This window comes from Mesoplodon densirostris, chromosome 6 (genome assembly GCF_025265405.1).
Source record: "Mesoplodon densirostris isolate mMesDen1 chromosome 6, mMesDen1 primary haplotype, whole genome shotgun sequence".
Lineage (NCBI taxonomy): Eukaryota > Metazoa > Chordata > Mammalia > Artiodactyla > Ziphiidae > Mesoplodon > Mesoplodon densirostris.
The window spans coordinates 128282299-128304324 of NC_082666.1; the positions used below are offsets into that span (position 1 = coordinate 128282299).

A 22026-nucleotide genomic window follows, 5' to 3' on the forward strand; every position below is an offset into this window, starting at 1 on the left:
AAAAAAAAAAAAAAAAAAAAAAAAAATTAAAAAGGACCAAACATCAGATACAACGAAAAGAAATTGTAGGTAAATGAGTCAGTTCTCAGTGAAGCTCCCTTCAGTCTGTTTTTCTGTGTTGCCAGACTGGACTCATGGAACCAAAGTCTAGAAGCCCACAGGGCCTCACCTTAAGCTAATTAAAATCATAGTACCTTATAAAATAAAATAAAATGGAAAGATTGAGATTACTCAAGCTGTTACATGGGAATGGTTGGAGAGAGAGAGATGGGAAACTGACCTGTAACAGTTTGAGAGAGAAGGTGGGGCTTGAACCTGGATGGAGCAGAGAGGAGAGATTAAGAGGAGAGATGTTTGTTTCTTGGATTCCAGAGAACTGTTGAATGACTTACAAAGGGCAGGTGTAGGGAGAGAAAGGAGGAGTTAGGGATGACATTTGGATTTTATAATTAGGCAACTGGGAGGCTGTTAGTGCCATTCACAGGAGAAGCAGTCTCAATGGGAGAGAGATTCCAGTCGGGGCAATGTTAAGTTTGCAATGCTGAGGGGACATCAAAGAGTTGCATTGTTCTGGAGGCTTGGAGGTATGTGAGCAAACAAAGGTCTGTCGTCATTGAACTTATATTCTAGCAAGGAGAAACAGACACTAAACATCGTAAGTAAACTGTGTATTTTATATCAGAACGTGATCAGTACTGAGATAGGCTGGGACCTGAGACCCTTTACTGTAGTGCTTGCACCTGGACAAATGAGCAACAGAATACAAAGAAACTATAAGGGACTAAAAATAACTGCCTGCGTGGGCAGTTGGGGCAAATTATGAACAATAAGATACAAAAAGACCAAAACCCAACTGTCACTTCTGAGGTGCCAGGAACAAAAGCGGGTACTACATAATCCCTGCACACAGCGCCACCAAAGGGGTGGGCAGACCACCTAAGCACCCCCTCTGGCCCCGCCCGCCACCCACTGATCTGCCTCTACCTTCCCCCCCCCATTTAACGGACACAAGCTCTCCCCCCTTCAGAGAGTGAGCAAGGGAACCTGTTACTTGTCTTCACTCCCTGGAGTCCCAGTAACGCCTTGCCTGAATTCCTGATCTGGCTTCATCAATTTCTATTGACTAAAGAGTCCAAAGACCTTAGTCAGTAACAATAGGACGGGAAAAACTAGAGCAGGCCGGGGCGTCAGCAGTGGTGAGGGCGGGGCAAGCTGTAGTATAAAACAGTGTGATGGGGGTGGGCCTAAATGAGGTGAGGGTTCAGCAAAGACTTGAAGGAGGTGATCGAGTTAGCCAATTGCATATCAGGGGGAAAAAATATTGCCGGAAGAAGGAAGTGTAGACAACAAGTCCTGGGGCCAAGGAAGGAGGGATTGAAAATGCAGGTGAGAGACGTCATGGGGATGGAGGGCTACTCGTGCAGAGCTTTTAGACCCTCGTGGGGACTTTGGCTTTTACCGAGTGAAATGGACAGATATTGCAGGGTTTTTAGGCAGTGATCTGAGCTGCCTTAATTTTTTAAAGGATCACTGCGGTGTTAAAATAGATTTGGGGGTTGGGGTAGCACGTATTTTTGCAGGGCTTGTGAGAGCTCTAGGATCGAGATAAAAATTTCCACATCACCCTTTGATAGGCCGTAGAAACGCTTCAGATCCTTTTTTGGGACTAAATTTACATGCTCGGAAGCCTCAGGCTGATTGCACCCATTCGGGGCGCGGCTGTGAGCCGAGCGCGTCCCGGAAGAGCTAATCTGCCTGGCAGGACAAACACGTGGAGGGCTTAGCGGGCTCTGGCCTGCTGGGCTCTCAGCGAAAGCCGGGCCGGAGCGAGCCTCCCACGCACTGAGCTCCGCCTCGAGGGGCTTCTCAAAGTCTGGGTTCACTCCTCCAGCCCCGCACTGGGAAAGCAGAGGAAAGCAAAGGCCCGCCCCATTAAGGGCACCAATCCCGCTCGCCTGCCTCTTTCTCCCCCTCCAATTAGCTTCTAGGATGTGGTCCTCACGCCAGACACATCCCGCCGCCGATTGGCCGGCATCTTGCTGGTGCGAGCGTCCCTGGCCAATCAGCGCTCGCCAGTCCACCCCGCGAGCCCGCGGGCAGAGGCGCGAGAGACTGAGGCCAGTTGAAGTTGGTGGGGAGGTGGGCGTGGCGCCGCCGCGCTGGGCTCGCCTCCGCCGCTCTGGGCCCGCCTCCGCCCCGCCCCGCCCGCCGACTAATCCTTTGGTTGCGGGTAGGGGCCAGCCCGAGGTATCCGCGAGGTGAGCTCCGAGGTCCGACGGTTCGCCGCCGCCAGCATGGAGTTCGTGAAGTGCTTGGGGCACCCCGAGGAGTTCTACAACCTGCTACGCTTCCAGATGGGGGGCCGGCAGAAGGTGATACCCAAGATGGACCAGGTGGGCCGAGCATCCCTGCATCCCGGCGGACCGGGGAGGCTGCGCGCGACTGCCGGCTTCTGGGCCTGGCCGGCAGGGCCCAGAATCGAGGGCCAGGGTTGCGGCCAGCGGGTGCCAAACGCCTCGGGCTCCCTCCTTCCCTCGGGGGAGCAGACCCCTGACCCCTGTCAGGCGGTCCCACCCTCCCAGCCTGGTTCCCCTCTCCTTAATCAGATGTCGGGCCCGGCTGCCCTTGGTCTCCTAGGCATCCGCCCCCATCCCCAAGTTGTCTTGCTGCCTAAAATGCTTCTGTTCGTTCACAACACTGGTTTTCAAGTAGTTTTGCTTCATATTGCGTTCTGTCCCTGAGATTGATGTTTTTCTGGGTTCTGATATGTGGGTTACAAAACTGAGATTGCATGGGTAGATTAAGTGGGAGAGGACGTGTGAAAGAATTTTGTGAACATAATGAACTATGCAAATGTCACGAATACCTTTTCTGGAATGAAACCTTACTCATCCTTCCAGTTTTCAGTTACACCACCTCCAAAAGCTTCTCCCCCTTGCCTGCAGTCTGATCAATCCCTTCTTCCTCAGTGCTCCCTGAGGTTTTTAGAATACTTGTCTACTCTTGCAAGTTCTTATTAATTTTCTCTATATCTGTCGATTAGCTACGCTGTTGGCTGCTTGAAGGCCAGTCTTGGTTTTATTTCTATTTCAACTTCCTCACTCCTGTACCCTTTGTTAAATGAATGCTTACAAAGGTATTTATTCCAACAAGAAAATCACTAAGTGATTATTGAATGAATAGACACGTTCACCTGAATTAGCGGGGTTATATCAAAAGTTCTAAATTCTTTTCCCCAATGGAAGTAACACAAATACCGTCCTGTGTTTATACTTTTAGTTGTTGTCCTTTATTAAAACACTTTAGTTTCCCATCAGAAAGAAAAGTTTTGCCTTTGTCTTATAACTCAGAATCCTTCTCATCCTTCGAGGTCTGGCTTCTGTGAATGCCACCTCTGTTGACCATTCAGCAGATATTTATTAAACAACTGTTCTGCTTTAGGCTTTATACTGGGTGCAGAAGGGCAGGATAACATGTATAGACAAATAAGACACCCAAAGAGCTCATTGTCTTGTCAGGTCGATAAAACGTTATAAAATTGTTCATAGAGAGCTTAGGAAGTCACCATAACGAGATGCCTTTTAATGTTACCTGTGACCCTCCCTCGACCATTTTCTCTAGCACTGTTTTACCTTATATCAGTCCCATAGTCTTGTATTGTGGTTATTTGTCTATGGGTTTTATGTTCCCAAAGTACCTTTCAGATTTAAGATTCTATGTTTGATTCTGGACTTTAAGCTATTTGAAAACAGGAGTCTTGTTTGATGTACCTTTAGTGAATTAATGAACAAAAGGTGGATGCAATGCCCTCAAGATACCTCTACGTTTTTAAACAAGAGAAACTTAAGTAACTGTGGCAGAATATAGTAAATGCCATAAGGAAATTCACAGAAGGGAAAAATCACCTCTGGCTGGGATAGGGCATTAATCTTTTGAGGGATGCCTAAAGGAAATACAGCCTTAAATTTCTTCTGTGCCTTGATCAATAGATATTTGTTTAATTAGGAGATTCTGGCTAAGAGTTCTTACTTGGCCCTTTCCTGAAATTATTTGCAGATATTTATGTTACTGTATATTTGTGTGTTTGGGGGGGAAAAGAATTCGGTTCACTATTATCAGATGCTTTCAGGGATCTGTGACCCAAAACAGAAAAATAGTCACTGCTTTACAATCCAGGATATACAGTTTCCTGAACACCTCCTGTGACAGGTAATTCACTACCTCTGGAGACTGCCCATCTCCAGACAGTTCTGGTTTTTAGGAGGTGTTATCTTACAGTGAGGGAGGGAGCCTGATTCCTCCAGCTCCATTTTTCTTTCTCAAGATTGCTTTGGCTATTCAGGGTCTTTTGTGTTTCCATACAAATTGTAAAATTTTTTGTTCTAGTTCTGTGAAAAATGCCATTGGTATTTGATAGGGATTGCATTGAATCTGTCGATTGCTTTGTGTAGTATAGTCATTTTCACAATATTGAGTCTTCCAATCCAAGAACATGGTATATCTCTTCATCTGTTTATGTCATCTTTGATTTCTTTCATCAGTGTTCTACAGTTTTCTGAGGACAGGTCTTTTGCCTCCTAGATTTGTTCCTAGGTATTTTATTCTTTTTGTTGCAGTGGTAAATGGGATTGTTTCCTTAATTTCTCTTTCTGACCTTTCGTTGTTAGTGTATAGGAATGGAAGAGATTTCTGTGTATTAATTTTGTATTTTGCAAATTTACCAGATTCATTGATTAGCTCTAGTAGTTTTCTGGTTGCATCTTTAGGATTTTCTCTGGATAGTATCATGTCATCTGCAAAGTGACAGTTTTACTTCTTTTCCAATTTGTATTCCTTTTATTTCTTTTTCTTCTCTGATTGCCATGGCTAGGACTTCCAAAACTATGTTGAATAATAGTGGCGAGAGTGGACACACTTGGCTTGTTCCTGATCTTAGAGGAATTGCTTTCAGTTTTTCACCATTATGAATGGTGTTTGCTGTGGGTTTGTCATATATGGCCTTTATTATGTTGAGGTAGGTTCCCTCTGTGCCCACTTTCTGGAGAGTTTTTATCGTAAATGGGTATTGAATTTTGTTGAAAGCTTTTTCTACGTCTATTGAGATGATCATATGGTTTTTATTCTTTAATTTATTAATATGGTGTATCACATTAATTGATTTGGGTATATTGAAGAATCCTTGCATCCCTGGAATAAATCCCACTTGATCATGGTGTATGATCCTTTTAATCTGTTGTTGGATTCTGTTTGCTGGTATTTTGTTGAGGATTTTTGCATCTATGTTCATCAGTGATATTGGCCTGTAGTTTTCTTTCTTTGTGACATCCTTGTCTGGTTTTGGTATCAAGGTGATAGTGGCCTCGTAGAATGAGTTTGGGAGTGTTCCTCCCTCTGCTATATTTTGGAAGAGTTTGAGAAGGATAGGTGTTAGCTCTTCTCTAAATGTTTGATAGAATTCGCCTGTGAAGCCATCTGGTCCTGGACTTTTGTTTGCTGGAAGATTTTTAATCACAGTTTGAATTTCATTACTTGTGATTGGTCTGTTCATATTTTCTATTTCTTCTTGGTTCAGTCTTGAAAGGTTGTACTTTTCTCAGAATTTGTCCATTTCATCCAGGTTGTCCAGTTTATTGGCATATAGTTGCTTGTAGTAGTCTCTTATGAGCCTTTGTATTTTTGTGATGTCACTTGTAAATTCTCCTTTTTCATTTCTAATTTTACTGATTTGAGTCCTCTCCCTTTTTTTCTTGATAAGTCTGGCTAAAGGTTTATCAACTTCGTTTATCTTCTCAAAGAACCAGCTTTTAGTTTTATTGATCTTTGCTATTGTTTTCTTTGTTTCTATTTCATTTATTTCTGCTCTGATCTTTATGATTTCTTTCCTTCTACTAACTTTGGGTTTTGTTTGCTCTTTCTCTAGCTGCTTTAGGTGTAAGGTTAGGTTGTTTATTTGAGATTTTTCTTGTTTCTTGAGGTAGGATTGTATTGCTATAAACTTCCCTCTTAGAACTGCTTTTCCTGCATCCCATAGGTTTTGGGTTGTCATGTTTTCATTGTCATTTGTTTCTAGGTATTTTTTTTATTTCCTCTTTAATTTCTTCAGTGATCTCTTATTTATTTAGTAGCGTATTGTTTAGCCTCCATGTGTTTGTATTTTTTACAATTTTTTTCCTGGAATTGATTTCTAATCTCATGGCGTTGTGGTTTGAAAAGATACTTGATACGATTTCAATTTTCTTAAATTTACCGAGGCTTGATTTGTGACCCAAGATGTGATCTATCCTGGAGAATGTTCTGTGAGTACTTGAGAGGAAAGTGTATCCTGCCACTTTAATTATATAAATATCAATTAAGTCTGTTTGGTTCATTGACTTTTTTAGGCAGTCTCACCATGCTGTGGACTTAGAGCCATGGTCAGCCCAGACCCCTTCAAGGTCTGTTCTTCCATCTTGATGTCCTCCTGAAAGACTTTTTAAACCTAGACCTTCACCTTTTAGGTAAAGGGTGTCATAATAATGGCTAACATTTATTGTGCTCTTACTGTGTGCCCAGCGCCTCCTAACATGTATTATTTAAACCTTCCAGTAACCCTGTGAGGAAGCTACTATTATTTTTCCTGTTTTTATAGATGAAAGAACAGGCACAGAGAGGTTAGTTATTGCCTGAGGTCCCACAGCTGTTCACTTGTGGAGACTGCCTTTGACCCTGGCAGTCTGAGTCCAGAGCTCACTCTCTTGACCCCATCATGCTGCTGGTCATTAAGGTGATGGGCCAGAGAGTCACATTAAGCAGAGGGTCGTCCAGATTCAGCTAAAAGCTGGACACGCTTTGTGTGATGAACGCAGACTGGAAACTGTGTATCCTCAGTTGGTTCCCAGCCTGATGGAGAGCAGGTGTACAAAAGATACCTAGGGGGCTTCCCTGGTGGCGCAGTGGTTAGGAGTCTACCTGCCGATGCAGGGGACACGGGTTCGTGCCCCGGTCCGGGAGGATCCCACATACCGCGGAGCGGCTGGGCCCATGAGCCGTGGCCGCTGAGCCTGCGCATCTGGAACCTGTGCTCCACAACGGGAGAGGCCACAACAGTGAGAGGCCCGCGTACTGCAAAAAAAAAAAAAAAAAAAAAAGATACCTAGGAAGTGCCAAGTCATCTTAAGTACATTGAGATTTCAGGAAGTTTTAGTGAAGTCGAACTGTTTTACAGTGAAAAGTTTTTAGAAAACACAGAAGTGCTTTGCAAAGTGTAGGGCCTTGAAAAGAGGTATTAGATTTAGATGAGTGGGGGAGGATCCTCTGTGGGGAAAGCCAGTATGAGCCAAGTCATGTAGGTGGGACTAAGCACAGTGTGTGTGGCTGGAGTTGAGTGCAAAGCGCAGTGGGTACATGTGGGAGTGCAGGAGCTGAGCTGTATTCCGTGAAGCAGGCAGTGGTCAAATGCACCTGTGGCGCTATGGAAGCAGTAGTTTTGGAACAGTAGTTTGGCAGGTGAATGGAATCAGGAGATTAAACCGTGAGAATAATCAAGTTAATAACGATAATAGTAATATTAATAGACAGCATTTATTGAGTTCTGTGTTCCAGGCGCTGGCGAAGCTCTTGAAGTCTGTTATCTCCATGTTATCAGTTAGCTTTCGTTGGGTACCCACCCCAAAACGGAGTGGCTTAATTCTGGAGACCGGATGCACAACAGTGCGACTTCACACTCCTGAAGTGCACGCTCACAAGTGGTCAGGATGGTCAATTTCATGTTATGTATATTTTACCACAGTTAAAAAACCAAACTCAGTGACTTAAAATAACAACTGTTATTTAGTTCACAGTTCTCTTGGAGAGCTGGGGAGTTCTGGTCTGGGCCAACTTGAGTCATTTCTACTGGGTTTGCTCAGCTGGCTGGTTGGCATGTGGCTGGACTGTCTGATGAGCGGGCTGTAGGCTGGAGCATTGAGGGGAGGCTGGGCCCTGTGTGTCTCATCCTGCGGACTAGCCTGGGGACTGTCCGCTGTTGATTGAATCATGCAAACCCCAGTGTGCACGCACTCTTGCGCTTTCTGCTTGACACACAGTTGCTACTGTCTTCTTGGCCAAAAAAAGTCACACGGGGAGCCCAGATGCGAAGAGGTGGAGATAGACTCCACCTCCTGATGGGAAGAGCCACAAACTTTATGGCCATTTTGTAACTTACCATACTTAGTCGATCTTGACAACAACGCTAAAGAGATAAGCGCTATTATTACTGCCATTTTACAGGTTAGGAAACTGTGGGTGGCATCAAGGAGTTGAATTTGGAAGCTCTCGAGTGGTGGCTCCACGAGGCCATCCCTGGCCTGTCTGAAGACCTTCATGCTTCCCCTCTGGAGGCCACCCAGAATAAAGAGCACAGGCTTTGACTGGCCCCAGAGAGCTGATCACATTCCAGTGCTGTCAGGTGTGCACCAGACACATCACGGGCACACGGTCATTTCTGGCTTCTATCTGCCCTTCCCAATTCTGTTGTGCATTTCCTCCCTCCCTCCCTCCTTCCTATCCTTCCTATATTCATTTAACAAACATCCGGCCACTGGTTGCACGCTTGATATTGTTCTAGGTGCTGGGATAAAACAGTGAACCAGGGCTTCCCTGATGGCACAGTGGTTGAGAGTCCGCCTGCCGATGCAAGGGACACGGGTTCGTGCCCCGGTCTAGGAGGATCCCACATGCCGCGGAGCGGCTGGGCCCGTGAGCCATGGCCGCTGGGTCTGCGCGTCCGGAGCCTGTGCTCCACAACGGGAGAGGCCACAACACTGAGAGGCCCGCATACCGCAAAAAAAAAAAAAAAAAAAAAAAAACAGTGAACCAAATAGGTGAAGACCTTGCTTTTGTGAATCGTACATTCTAATAGAAGAGAGAGAGAAGGAAAAAAAAAAAAGCAAATATACAATATTTCAGGTGGAGAGAAGTACTACAAAGAAAAATGATAGCAGGGCAAGGGAGCTGAGCGTCTGAAGTCAGGGGACACAATTTATAGGGTTGTGATTTGGGTCCAGAGACTTCTCTGTGTCACATTTCCTTCTCTATGAAATAAGACTTGGAAAAAATGGTAGCATTGGATACCTCTAGAGAGGCGAATGGGTGGCCACAGTAAGGGGTAGGGGTAAGACTTTTCACAGTATAATCTTCTTAATTTTTTAAAAAGTGAGACCTGGGCTATTCCCTCTCCTAGCTTTAAGATTTGATGAGCAATGCAGTACAGTATTATTTTGTTAGTTGTAGTTTTCCTGAGCCGTTTTTAACCCCCATGAACCATTTTTTAAAAATAACTGAGTATACCTCTAGTTAGAGGAAACATAGGAAAAACCATTTTCCTTCACCTAACATTATCTTCATTTCTCTCTTAGGTAACAAAGAAGCTGGGGGAAAAATTACACTTAGCAGACATGGAGGGCTGAGATTATTTCAGTCACAGAAGGATTTGGCTGTAGGAGTTCAGGGTTCCCTAAATTGACTTATCCTGAATTTTTAGGAGCATATCAGTAAATCTGGCATCATACTACCACCTGCAAGTTGTGTGACATCACTAAGAGAGCACATAATGGAAAAACTCCGTATTTTGTAATCATGCAGTTCTGGCTTCTGTCAAGTCTAAATCCTGTTACTTAGACTAATGTCTATGAAGTTTAATCCTGACTCTATTCCTTTTGGTGACTTAACCTCCAGCAACAGGTTCTTCCTCCGTAAAATAGAGACAGTGGATCAAGATCTGTCAATCACAATTTCCCACCTCCGAAATGGTCTGAAAACAAAGAGGTTTTTAATAAGTCTGGCTCAAGGTCCCTTGGCAGTACAATGTGCTCTGATATATAATAAAGTGACCCCACTTAGTATAACTATTCACATGTTTTCCTGAAGAAGTGTTGATAATCAGTTACAGGGAGCCATTCCACCATGACAGGCTGTATGTGCATTTCATTGCCTGTCTTCTAAAACACTACAGATTCTGAATTCTGCTACACATCTGCCCATGAAGACCTTGGGTGGATTGCAGGTCTGTATCATATCATCTTTAAAAGGTTGTGTAATGTTTGTATTGTGCTTGGCATGTAGTAGCTGCCCAATAAGTGGCAGGTATTACTCTTGCTGTTATGTAACTTCATTTCTCAAGTTTGTGGGGTCTTCCCTCCCTTCTGAGGGAGCCTATGTTACTTAATCTTAATGGAAGGCTGTGGGGAGGGCTGGTTGCCGTCCACTTGTGGAACTGTCTTCCAGGTGGAGCCCCAGTCGTGGGAGGACAGTCCTGTACTTCTCACCACTGCACACTCTTCCTCTCAATGCCCTTTATCCCTGTTTTCTCTCACTGGAGAGTTCTTGTGAGCACGCTCATCTCAGACAGCAAAGAAAAACATCAGGAGGCTCTAGGGACAGGCCCCAGTAGCTTTAGCTTTTTATTTAAAAGATTTTTTTTCCGTTAGCTCATGGGAAGCAAGCAGTGGAAATGTTTTTAACAGTGGTGTTTTCCATAGTGTGTTTCATAGTTAAATCTCCCTGTATCTTCTTGGCAATTTGAGGAAATTATTGTTACAGAATGAGGTATTGACACAAATAGGTGCCAGGAAAAAAGAATGATGGGATAAGGAGATGCGAAGTGATTTCGTGACCTCGCTCCAGTGGTTAAGAACCCGCCTGCCAATGCAGGGGATGTGGGTTCGAGCCCTGGTCCGGGAAGATCCCACATGCCACGGAGCAGCTAAGCCCGTGCGCCACAACTACTGAGGTTGTGCTCTGGACCCTGTGAGCGACAGCTACTGAGTCCACGTGCCACAACTACTGAAGCCCATGCACCTAGAGCCTGTGCTCCGCAACAAGAGAAGCCCCCGCAATAAGAAGCCTGTGCACCACAATGAAGAGTAGCCCCCGCTCACCGCAACTAGAGAAAGCCCGCGAGCAGCAACAAAGAGCCAACGCGGCCAAAAATAAAATAAATTTATATTAAAAAAAAAAGACAAGGATGACTGCTTTAAAAAAAAAAGTGTGGAGAAGGTGTGTTGGAAAGGAGGGGGCGTCCTTCAAGATTGTTGCTTTTCAGAACGAGTGCGATGAACTTTTTTTAATATATAAATTTATTTATTTATATTTATTTTTGGCTGTGTTGGGTCTTCGTTGCTTCGCGCGGGCTTTCTCCAGTTGCAGCGAGCAGGGGCTACTCTTCGTTGCGGTGGGCGGGCTTCTCATTGTGGTGGCTTCTCTTGTTGCAGAGCACGGGCTCTAGGCGCGGGGGCTTCAGTAGTTGTGGTGCGTGGACTCAGTAGTTGTGGCTTGCAGGCTCTAGAGCACAGGCTCAGTAGTTGTGGTGCACAGGCTTAGCTGCTCCGTGGCATGTGGGATCTTCTTGGACCAGAGCTCGAACCTGTGTCTCCTGCATCAGCAGGTGGATTCTTAACCACTGCGCCACCAGGGAAGTCCCAATGTGTGATGCACCTTTGACATCAGCCCCCAAACCCTTAGTTGTATCCGGGGATTAAAACATTTGCCAGTGCAGTGAAAGGAATCATTGTGGCCTGATAACAACAGTTGTACGTGAAGAGCTGGCTTAGAGCTCAGAAAAGAGCTGTTATTCTGTTCCTTCTATTTTATTGTGAAGTCTTGCCTCTCCACATTTTGATAGGGAAGGAGTTTGTGAATTGTTTTTAGATACTCTTTGAACTTACTCATTTACTCATCAGACCTTCACTGAGTATTTTTATATGCCAGACTGTATGTACAAAATGATTTTACTAATATATGGTGCTTAGTAAATGTTAATTTTTACTAATTTTTTAAATTGAACTTGGCAATAATTTCTCATGATTATGTGATTTAAAAAGAAAAGCTTTATTCCCTTGACAGAAGAACATGTATCCATGGTAGGAAATAAACACATATGAAAAGAAGATAGTTCACCTGGACTCCAGCAGGGTCCCAAGGTTCACTGTTAACATTCCAAAGTGACTATGGGATTTCCATATACATATATATATGTGTGTGTGTGTGTGTGTGTGTGTGTGTGTGTACGTGTACATGTATTTATTTATTTATTTTAAACCATCCCCCCTGTTGTTAGATATTGCAAATGTTTCCCGTTTCTCTCTTAAAAAGAGAGTGGGGGAGACTGGGGAGCGTGGTATATGGGGACTCTGTATTTTCCACTCAATTTTCCCTGAACCTAAAACTGCTCTAAAATATGAAGTCTCCATTAAAAAATATACAAAACAGCCAGCAATTCTTTCTGATATGCTTGCATATCAGAACATGGCTTTTTTTTTTTTTCTGGAAAAAACAGTTTTTGTCTTCCTTAGGGAAGATTAAATAAGGTTCGTAAAGATCGTTACAGCTCACTGATTTGAAAGGGAAAGATGATTAAAAATCTTAAAAGGAATAGCTAGCTTTCCAGAGGATAATAGAGGTTTAACAGGTGTTAAAGTAAAACCAGAACTGGATATTAGTTAAAGGAGTAAAAACAGATTTCATTCAGAAAAGCAATTGCAATAGAGGAAAGAGACCTCAGTATAGAACTGGGCTCGGTTCCGAATACAGCAAGGAGCAGAGTGTAGGTGTGGGTGGACGGAAAAGTACTAAGAGGACACATCTGGGGTGAGGGGCATTCTGCTGGAGTCAGGTCAGGGCGCTGGGACGGTGCGGGAAGAGGAGCGGGCCACATGGTGCGGGTGATCATACATGGCGGATGAGGGATTCTGGCTAAACCAATTTAGCAGGTTTCTTGCTAAAGCTGAGCGACGCAAAAGATAAACACAGAAGTACAAAGGTGGAGGATTTAGGAGCCTGACTGAAGTTTGGCCGGAGAGATTCGGGTTCCGTTAACAGCCTGCGGGTTCTGGGGAGAAGGGGAACAAGGTGAGGAAGGCGCGGGTGGGGACTTGGAGGCCGCGGGGCGGCGCTCGCATCTGGGCAGGGTGGGCGGGGCTGGCCGCGGGGCGGGTGGGGCGGGGCTCGGCTCGCATCTGGGCGGGCGGGGCGGCGGACGCCCGCTCCCTGCTCCGCCCTTCGGTGGGCGCCCCTCCGCTCCTCTCGGGTCTATGGAGGAAAAACTGCGCTGGCCCCGCGATTCCCATGGCCGCAGTCGCCTGCGGCACCAAGGCCATGTCCCTTTTCAAGCGGACCTTGGTGCTGAGCCCCGGTGCGGCTCCCAGGGGCGCGGGCACTCCCCCGCGCGGCTGCCCCTTGCCCCCCGCCACTTGGCCCTCCAAGGACCGGCCGCGGGGAGAGGGCGTGTGCGGCCGGGTGCGGAGCCCCGCGGCAGCCGGCCGCCCGCCCCAGCCCCACTCCAGCCCCTCCGCGTCTCCCACCGCCGTGTGTCTCCTCTGCCCGCAGGACTCACTCAGCAGCAGCTTGAAAACTTGTTACAAGTACTTGAATCAGACCAGTCGCAGTTTCGCAGCTGTTATCCAGGCGCTGGATGGGGAAATGCGGTGAGTGGCGCAGGCAGCCTTTTGTGACTTGGGGGAAGAAAACTTTGCCACGGGTCATTCGAAGCCACTTTTTGACACGGCCCCTCGCGTTGCTGTCTCCGTGCTTGTGGCGTAGCCTGAACAGGTCCCGGTGGGTGAAGGAAATGTTCGCGGTTGAAAAACGCCTGTGTTTACTTTAGAATGCCCTTCCAGGCACCTGGCCATCTCATAGCGTCCCTGCAGGCCCAGCTCTTTCAGGGAGGGGGAGGGGATGTTTATTAACTTTTTTTAGTGTTGGCAGCTGGACCTGTCTCTAAGCGGCTCATGCATTTTCCTTGGTTTCACTTACGCTACTTTGCATTTCTGGTATATTGGGTTAATTCTTCTGAAGTTGCCTCTGTGCAGATTACGTACGTGACTTAGCCGTTAGGTATGATAGTATTGATAGTGAGAAGTTATTGTGTCTTTTGACTTTATCTTATCTGCAAAATAATAGTTCCGGCCAAATGGTCTGCTGGTCTTTCTACAGGTGTGCTGCGTTAGTTAAATGTTAACTCATTGTGGGAGTAGTAGTGACGTCCAGCTGGCAGGTTTTTTATTTATTTATTTATTTGTTTTTAATAAATAAACTACAGAAGTCCATTCTCCCATCTAAGAAAGAGAAGCCAAGAAATTGCATTAAGTATGAAAAGTTTTGGATATCCCTTCATAGTTCTGTAGAGTTAAGGGTGTAGGAGGGTTTAGAAAATGGCCCAGCAAAAATGCGATGTGATTTTAAAACAAATATCTTTGAACGTTTGTTCCAATGTGTTGATAGTTATTCCTTTCTTACAGCCACGCAGTATGCATATTTTATCTGGTTCTCCGAGCCCTGGACACGCTGGAAGATGACATGACCATCAGTATAGAAAGAAAGGTCCCCCTGTTACACAACTTCCACTCGTACCTTTATGAGCCCGACTGGCGGTTCACGGAGAGCAAGGAGAAGGACCGACAAGTCCTGGAGGACTTTCCAACGGTAGCGGGACTAACGGGACGCAGTCGTGCGCGTGATTGGTGGGGTGGCCGTCAGCTGGCCCGTGTGCCTGGCGGGAACTGCAAAGCCAGCAGTCTCAGGGCAGTGTAGCGTAATGTGGCGATGGTGCGTCTCAAGCCAGACTGCCTGGGTTGGCGGCCCCACGCTCCCACTCGTTAACTGGTGCTGCGTTACATAGCCTGCCTGTGCCTCTGTTTCTTCATCGGTAAGACAGAGAGAATAATGGTCCCTGCCTCCTAGTGTGGCTGTGAGGCTGGAAAGAGTTAACGTAGGTGGGGCTCTTAGGTGTTAGCTGCTACTGTCATTACCAGGATGTCCTTGGGAAGTCCAGCCTTCCTTCCTGTGGAGAGAGCACTCCAGTGCCAGGGTCGTGAAAGCTGGGTCCTCCAGCCAGTGCACCCGAGCACGCAGCCTAGGTGTGTCGCGCTGCTGGCCTCTGAGGCACCCCGAACCTGGTGGCGTGCTGTGGGGTAGGGCGCGGGCTCTTCGCAGCTGAGCTGAGGACTGAAGCAGGATGATCTCTGACACCCGCAGCTGTGTGAGCCTGGACACACCCCTTAACTTGCCTGTGCCTCAGTTTCCTCGTTTGTAAAGTTAGAGCTGCGAGGCCTGAATGAGCTCATACATGTAGAGTACTTAGAATAGTGTTCTGTAAATATTAGGTATTGAGTCCACTCAGTTGGAGTAAAGTGGATTCTAATTAAAATCTCGAGCTTTAGAAGATCCCACAAATTTCTCTTGTGCATGCGACTAGGACCTACTCTTCTGGGATTTGTGCAAGTCTTATCACATAAATAAGTGATTCTTCCGTACCTTATAAATAAAGGTTTGATTTAGCAAAGTCTCATATTCCCTAAGAGCCCAAAGAAGCCCTTTTTGTACACAGTTGCCAGAATTTGAGGGGAAGAATAGTCCTGAAGTGGTGGCTCCCTTACTATTGAAACAAATCTATATTCTTCACGGGGAGGGGAGGAGTCCAACCATTACGGAAGAATGTTTGAGAAGGACCGCTTTGGAGCAAGGGCTGCTTCAGATTACTGAGGTCACACCTTCAGTGTCCCAGCCAAAAACAAAATACAGTACCATACAAACCAAGAGAAAAGGGCTGTGAAGAAGCATTAGGTGGCGTTCATATAGTACAATACAAAAGAAGAAAAGAGAAAACTCTGGTGAAGAGTTAGGCAAGGAAGTAGAGCTCTCACATAGGGAAGGTGCTGGCGATTGGTTCTCACGGGACACCTCTCACAAGACCAGAGCAGGTGGCGTCCGACTGGAAGTCCGTGGCCATTTACCAGTGAGCTTTTGAAACTGCCAATGCAGAGAAAGGGCCGCAAACAGGGTAACATCCCACTTGTAACTGAAGTGTGTTCTCACTTAAAAAAAAAAAAAATCATACATTGTTCTAGCTGGAGCCTCCGAAAACAAAAGCAATCTCCCAGACTACTTGAATCTTCATAACAAACAATTTCTGGTCATGGGATAAATGTTTAAAAATCAAGGCGGCCCTGTCCACTCAACAAAAATGAAAGAATATGAAAATAAATGCCACAATAATTTCGGAGCTATAGCTAGTAAATTTTCAGACAGTATTCTAATGTGCGTATGAAACCTGAGTCTATTTCTTTATAAAAACGACACTTTGTTCTGGAAGGTTCAAGGTGAAGACTAAATGCATCTTTCGCTGTACTGGGTTGTAGGGTCAGCGCACAGGCGCTACGCTCTCAAAAGCAGAGACTCGCTCCTGTGGAGTGAAGGGGACAGAAAGTGCAGGCGTCGTTGCTTTGCTGTTGCTAACCTTTTACATCCTTGTGAATGTGAAATACGCGAAGCTGTGTGTTGTGTGAGCGTGTGTAATTTTAAGACACTTGCATTGGCGGTCCTGTCCGTCTGTGGTTCAGCTTGGGAGAGGAGTGTGTGGAGACGCCTCCTGCCTCACCTTCAGGAGCAGTTTGTGTGTGTGCTGGCCTGTCCCAGCAGCTCCAGTTTGAAGGGTGAACCGGTTGCCGAGGGTTAGGTGTACAGTGGGTTTGGGGCGAGGGCCTCCCTCACACAGCACTGCTCTCAGATGGGGGCAAGAAAGGCCCTTCCCCCTCCCCTCACTTATTTATTTTTTTAAGTCCATCTTTTTTTTTTTTTTGGCCGCGCAGTGTGGCATGCGGGATCTTAGTTCCCCAACTAGGGTTCGAACCTGTGCCCCCTGCATTGGGAGCCCAGTTTCGTAACCACTGGACCGCCGGGGAAGTCCCTTCCTGCCCCTCACTTTAGAGGGCCCCCCTCTGGGCCACCTCACCCTCAAGGGGGGCCGTGGGAACGTGCCTGCCCCGAGCTTGTACAGCTCCCCTTGTAGACCATCTTCTGGGGGTCTGGGGTTGCGTGCCCTTCATTGCTGCGCGCGGGCTTTCTCTAGTTGCAGCGAGCAGGGGCTACTCTTTGTTGCTGTGCGTGGGCTTCTCACTGCGGTGGCTTCTCTTGTTGTGGAGCACGGGCTCTAGGCACACGGGCTTCAGTCGTTGTGGCTTGCAGGCTCTAGAGCGCAGGCTCAGTAGTTGTGGCACATGGGCTTAGTGGCAGTTCTTTTAATATTAGGAATATTAATTCTTTATCTGCAGTATAAATTCCAAATATTTTTTCCACCTTTTCACCTGCCTTTTTTCATCTTAAAAGCACTTGGTTCTAGGAAACCATTTTTTAAAATCTTTTTTAAAATAAAAAATAAATTTATTTATTTATTTTTGGCTGCGTTGGGTCTTTGCTGTTGCGCGCGGGCTTTCTCTAGTTGTGGCGAGCAGGGGCTACTCTCCGTTGCGTGCATGGGCTTCTCATTGCGGTGGCTTCTCTTGTTGAGGAGCACGGGCTCTAGGCACACAGGCTTCAGTAGTTGTGGCACACGGGCTCAGTAGTTGTGGCTTGTGGGCTCTAGAGCGCAGGCTCAGTAGTTGTGGTGCACAGGCTTAGTTGCTCCGTGGCATGTGGGATCTTCCCGGACCAGGGCTCGAACCCATGTCCCCTGCACTGGCAGGTGGATTCTTATCCACTGCCCCACCAGGAAAGCCCCACCCAGTGTTTTGATCATAACATCCTAAGGTTTATAATCAGGGAGATTTCTGTGCACATGCTCCCCTTGCCCCTGGCTTCGGGGCTGGCCTTTCTCCATTGTACCAGTGGACTCCCGTGGTGTCCTTCCTTTGTGTACTTGGAGTCACTAGAGAGTAACCCTGGGACCTAGAAGTGTACTGTAGCTGGGAAACAGAATTCCCCGGAGGGACAAGGAAAAGCCCCTCCTGGCTGACCTCTCGGGCAGAGCTGCCTGGGGCAGTCGGGCCCCTCCCTCCCCACCCTCCCTCAGGTTTCTGGGAAAATGTAGAGCTCTTCATGGTCACTCCTCCCTAGATATTTTTGTTTTCATGTCTTGAATTATTTAATGATGTAGTAAGTACCCAAGAGTTGAAGTTGGTTCACATCCAGCAGTGAAGTGTTTATTTTGGAGCCTTTGCTTTCAAGCCTAAGCCGCTCCTCTCCCAGCTCGCTGGCCTTTCCCCTCCTATAAATAGAAGTGACCCAGCCTGGGATCTGTTGAAAGACCAGGTCCTCGGGAGATTCAGGGATTCAAATGACCTTTGGTAGAGCTGTTCGTTTGCTTCAGTCCACGTGGGAATTACCTTTTGGCTTTGTCTTGGAACAGCTGTTCTGGAGAGAACAGTTCTGGAGAGATCAGTTTGGTTTTATGGAATTTGGGGGGTTAACAGTTTATGTTCATCAGAATAATCCTAAAGGATCTTAGGCTTCTGAACCCCTTCAGTGCCCTGCAGTCCTCTGGGTTTCCCTCAGGTCCTTAAATTTAGGTGTTTCCTGAGGGAGTTTCTCTAACCTTTCTGTAAACATAGACCAGGTATTTCTCACACTTCGAAAGCGTAGCAAAGTCTATTCACTGTTTTCAGTATTGTGTGTTGATAGCATATTATTTGAGAAGTTTCATGGTGGTTTTTGGGGTTGGCCAAAAAGTTCGTTTGGGTTTTCATCCCATCTTACGGAAAAACCCGAACGAGCTTTTGGGCCAACCCAGTATATTCTATTTTGATAACCTACAGACACTTCTTTGAACTTAAGCAAGATACTTGTACAGTAGCAGTGACTTTTAAGAACATCAATAGTACTTTTCGACATTAAAGCTCGGGCTATGAAAAAGAAATGTTGGATAGCTTGCTGCAGATTGAACTAAACTGAGTTGTTTAAGGAATTAGAAAGTGTAGCCTTATAGTAGGGAGACACCGTAGCTTCATGGTATGAATTCGGGAACTGAGGATAGACAATGGTTGGCTGGTCTCCTTGCTAGAACATAAGCTCTGGGGGCGGAGTTTCTGGTCATCTCCCGGCTGTGCATCCCAGTGCTCACAACAGTGCTTGTTGCATAGGAAGTGCCCAAGACATGTTTGCACACATGAATCTTCATTATCATGAGGCTTGTCTGCAAATGAGGCGTTCTTCCTAAAATTCTTACACTTATGTCCAGTTTTATGTTGAATTATCTCATTTCTCATTAGGTGGGAAGATGAGCGTGTAATAAGACTATGAATCTTCTTTTTTTGGGGGGGTGGGGGGGCTTGCCCCGAGGCTTGTGGGATCTTAGTTTCCTGACCAGGGGTCGAACCCGGGCCCTCAGCAGCGAGAGCTCGGAGTCTTAACCCCTGGACTGCCAGGGAATTCCCTGAATCTTCTTTTGAGTCTAGAAACTTTAGCATTTCTGTACCCTTCTATTTTAATATTGATGAAATTTGCCGAACTTATTCAATATGTAGAAAGCTAGCATAATCTAGATGTTAGACTTACAGCTGGATCGTTTGGGAGTCTTCCCTAATGAGTTCTGTTGTTGCTTTGCTTTATGATCTGTAGGTACCCTGTTGGTTCCCAGTTTTAATACGTATTTCATATTTTCTGTTTTTTATGACCTCCATTTCAGATCTCCCTGGAGTTTCGAAATCTGGCTGAGAAATACCAAACAGTGATTGTTGACATTTGCCGGAAGATGGGATTTGGGATGGCAGAGTTTTTGGATAAGCGTGTGATGTCTGAACAGGAGTGGGACAAGGTTAGTGTCCCTGTGGAGCGTTGTCGGTGTGAGTGGCACTGATGAACTGGCAGTGCTCACTGTGACATTCGGGCCGGGGGACAAGGGGTGGTTTCACAGCCCAGCTGTAATGTCTCCACATAAACACTTAACAGGGGCTTACGTGTAGTCATACCTGGAATAATCGTTGCTCTGGGGAGTTTATCGTCAAGGTAGGCCGGGGGTCCCCAACCCCTGGGCCGTGGACCAGTATAGGTCCACAGCCAGTTAGGAACCGGGCCGCCCAGCAGGAGGTGCGCGGCGGGCGAGCGAGCGGAGCTTCATCTGCCGCTCCCCGTCGCTGGCATTAGCCATCCCCCACACCCCCACTCTGTCTGTGGAAAAACTGTCTTCCACGAAACCGGTCCCTGGTTCCAAAAAGGTTGGGGACCACAGAGTTAGGCCAGAGCAGATATAACTCGTCCCAGAGGTGCAAACATTAAGCTGATGAAAGTGTCTCTGACTTGCTGTGAAATTTGAGGTTAATGACCAAATTATTGCATGTAATATAGAGACATCAGTAGTTCTCACATCTTAAGATGTGTCTTCTATTTTTTTTTTCCTTTACTGAGCACGCGTGTGTGTTTCTGAGTCATTTCCAGTTCCTTCACAACACAAGCTTACTTTTTTTAAAAATGAAATTTGGGTTTCTGTTCGTTTTTAACATTTCTTTATTTAGGCTGTGCTGGGTCTTACTTGCAGCATGCTGGGTCTTTACTTGTGGCATGCGGGATCTAGTTCCCCAACCAGGGATCGAGCTCAAGCTCCCTGCATTGGGAGCGCAGAGTCTTAGCCACTGGACCACCAGGGAGTCCCCACGAGCTTACTTTTAAATTCAGTGCCACCTTGGCCCCATTTACTTAGGAGTAGGTATCAGACTGTTAAATTATATTCTGTGTCTGTTTCCTCAGAAACAAAACGGTTCACGAGGATCCCAAGGCACTAACTTGGATCATAGTTGCATTACGCTGGGGAGTGAGTGCCTTTCTAATACCCGCTCCTCCTTCCCCATCATCTTTTCATACAAATAAGACGATGCGAGAGGTTCCAGGTTTCTTGACGTCCGCCTACCTCTTTTTATGGCGCTCGCAGGTGCACATACGTGGAGGTACACTGCAGGAGCCCCTGGGGGGCCCAGGTTGTCTTCCTCCAGGGACAGAGCAGCTGGAAAGGGCTGTGAGAGCAGATGATGTAGCAGATACAATTATACTGGCTTCCATCTGGCCAGAGGTTATCCCTGACCAGCAGCTGTGAAGGACGTCAGCCAGGGGTTGGGGAGAGCGTGCTTCTGCTGACAAAGTGACGTAATTGACTACGGGGACTAAACTTGACTCAAAATACAAGATAGGAGGGGAGGGGGTCTTGCCCATTTTCCATAGGAATGGCCTCTGTGAGACTTACTCATCACCTCAATGGAAGCAGAGACATTTTAAACGTCTAAATTGTGTATATATTTTGCGTCTCTAATAGTGTTTAGGTTAGGATCCCAGAAGAGATGCTGCTGCATATTCATCGAGTGAGTGTAGGTCCAAGGTCTGGCCTCCTCATTTTTCACGACTCAAAACTTGATGACAGCATCTTTGGAACTGGTGGTTTATGCTCCACGAGTTAGCGTGAGTGTGGCTGCTGCCAGAATATCAGTTTATGAATTTAAAGTTAAAGCTGAAACTCCTGGCCACGAACCAGCGCTGGTTATCAGCACAGTAACTGCCTTTTCTGCCGTGCAGATCTGTTCAGGAAACTTAATTATAGGCTGTTGAATAGAAGTTCTGATCAGATAAAACTGAATACTTGTAAAGATTTTTCTTTTCCTTCCACTTTAGAGGAAAATGAATACCTCCATTCTAGGAGTACTTCTACCCCAAGAACTGTTATCTTAACATAAAATATACTTTTCCTTGGACAGCAATATGGATGTTGTAATGTAATATGTAATGTTTTTATTAACTTCTAGTAAGTCTTTTAAAAATTTCGTGTAGTTGTCCACGGCTGCTTTCTCTCTTGATTTCAGCATATCTTTACTCTTTCCAGATCCTTCCTCTCCTAGAACGTATTTCAAGTGCTTTTTCTACCATTTCATCGTACCCCTTGATTAGTCTGTGACTTTGTATTACTTTCTTTTTAAAAATTAATTAATTAATTAATTAATTTTTGGCTGCGTGGGTCTTCGTTGCTGCGCACGGGCTTTCTCTAGTTGCGGCGAGCAGGGGCTACTCTTCATTGTGGTGCGCGGGCTTCTCATTGCAGTGGCTTCTCTTGTTGCAGAGCACGGGCTCTAGGCGTGCGGGCTTCAGTAGCCATAGCACGCAGGCTCAGTAGTTGTGGCGCATGGCCTTAGTTGCTCTGCGGCATGTGGGGTCTTCCCAGACCAGGGCTCGAACCCTTGTCCCCTGCATTGGAAGGCGGATTCTTAACCACTGCACCACCAGGGAAGCCCTGTATTACTTTCAACCAGAGACACTCTCTAC

General features: G+C 46.3%; 1 protein-coding gene across 2 annotated transcripts in view; it reads left to right on the plus strand.

Annotated features, from left to right (window-relative positions):
- Window positions 1-1278: 1278 nt before the first annotated feature.
- FDFT1 (farnesyl-diphosphate farnesyltransferase 1) overlaps window positions 1279-22026 on the plus strand; it is a 33809-nt gene continuing 13061 nt past the window's right edge. Inside the window, exons 1-5 of one of the 2 annotated variants that reach the window (XM_060101458.1) lie at window positions 1279-1386; window positions 2235-2393; window positions 13342-13439; window positions 14253-14436; window positions 19412-19540. In XM_060101458.1, the coding sequence (XP_059957441.1) occupies window positions 1381-1386; window positions 2235-2393; window positions 13342-13439; window positions 14253-14436; window positions 19412-19540 (576 nt within the window). In that variant the 5' untranslated portion in view covers window positions 1279-1380. Of the gene's footprint in view, window positions 1387-2234; window positions 2394-13009; window positions 13440-14252; window positions 14437-19411; window positions 19541-22026 lie in introns of those variants that run through there. The other variant, XM_060101457.1, reaches the window with a different exon arrangement.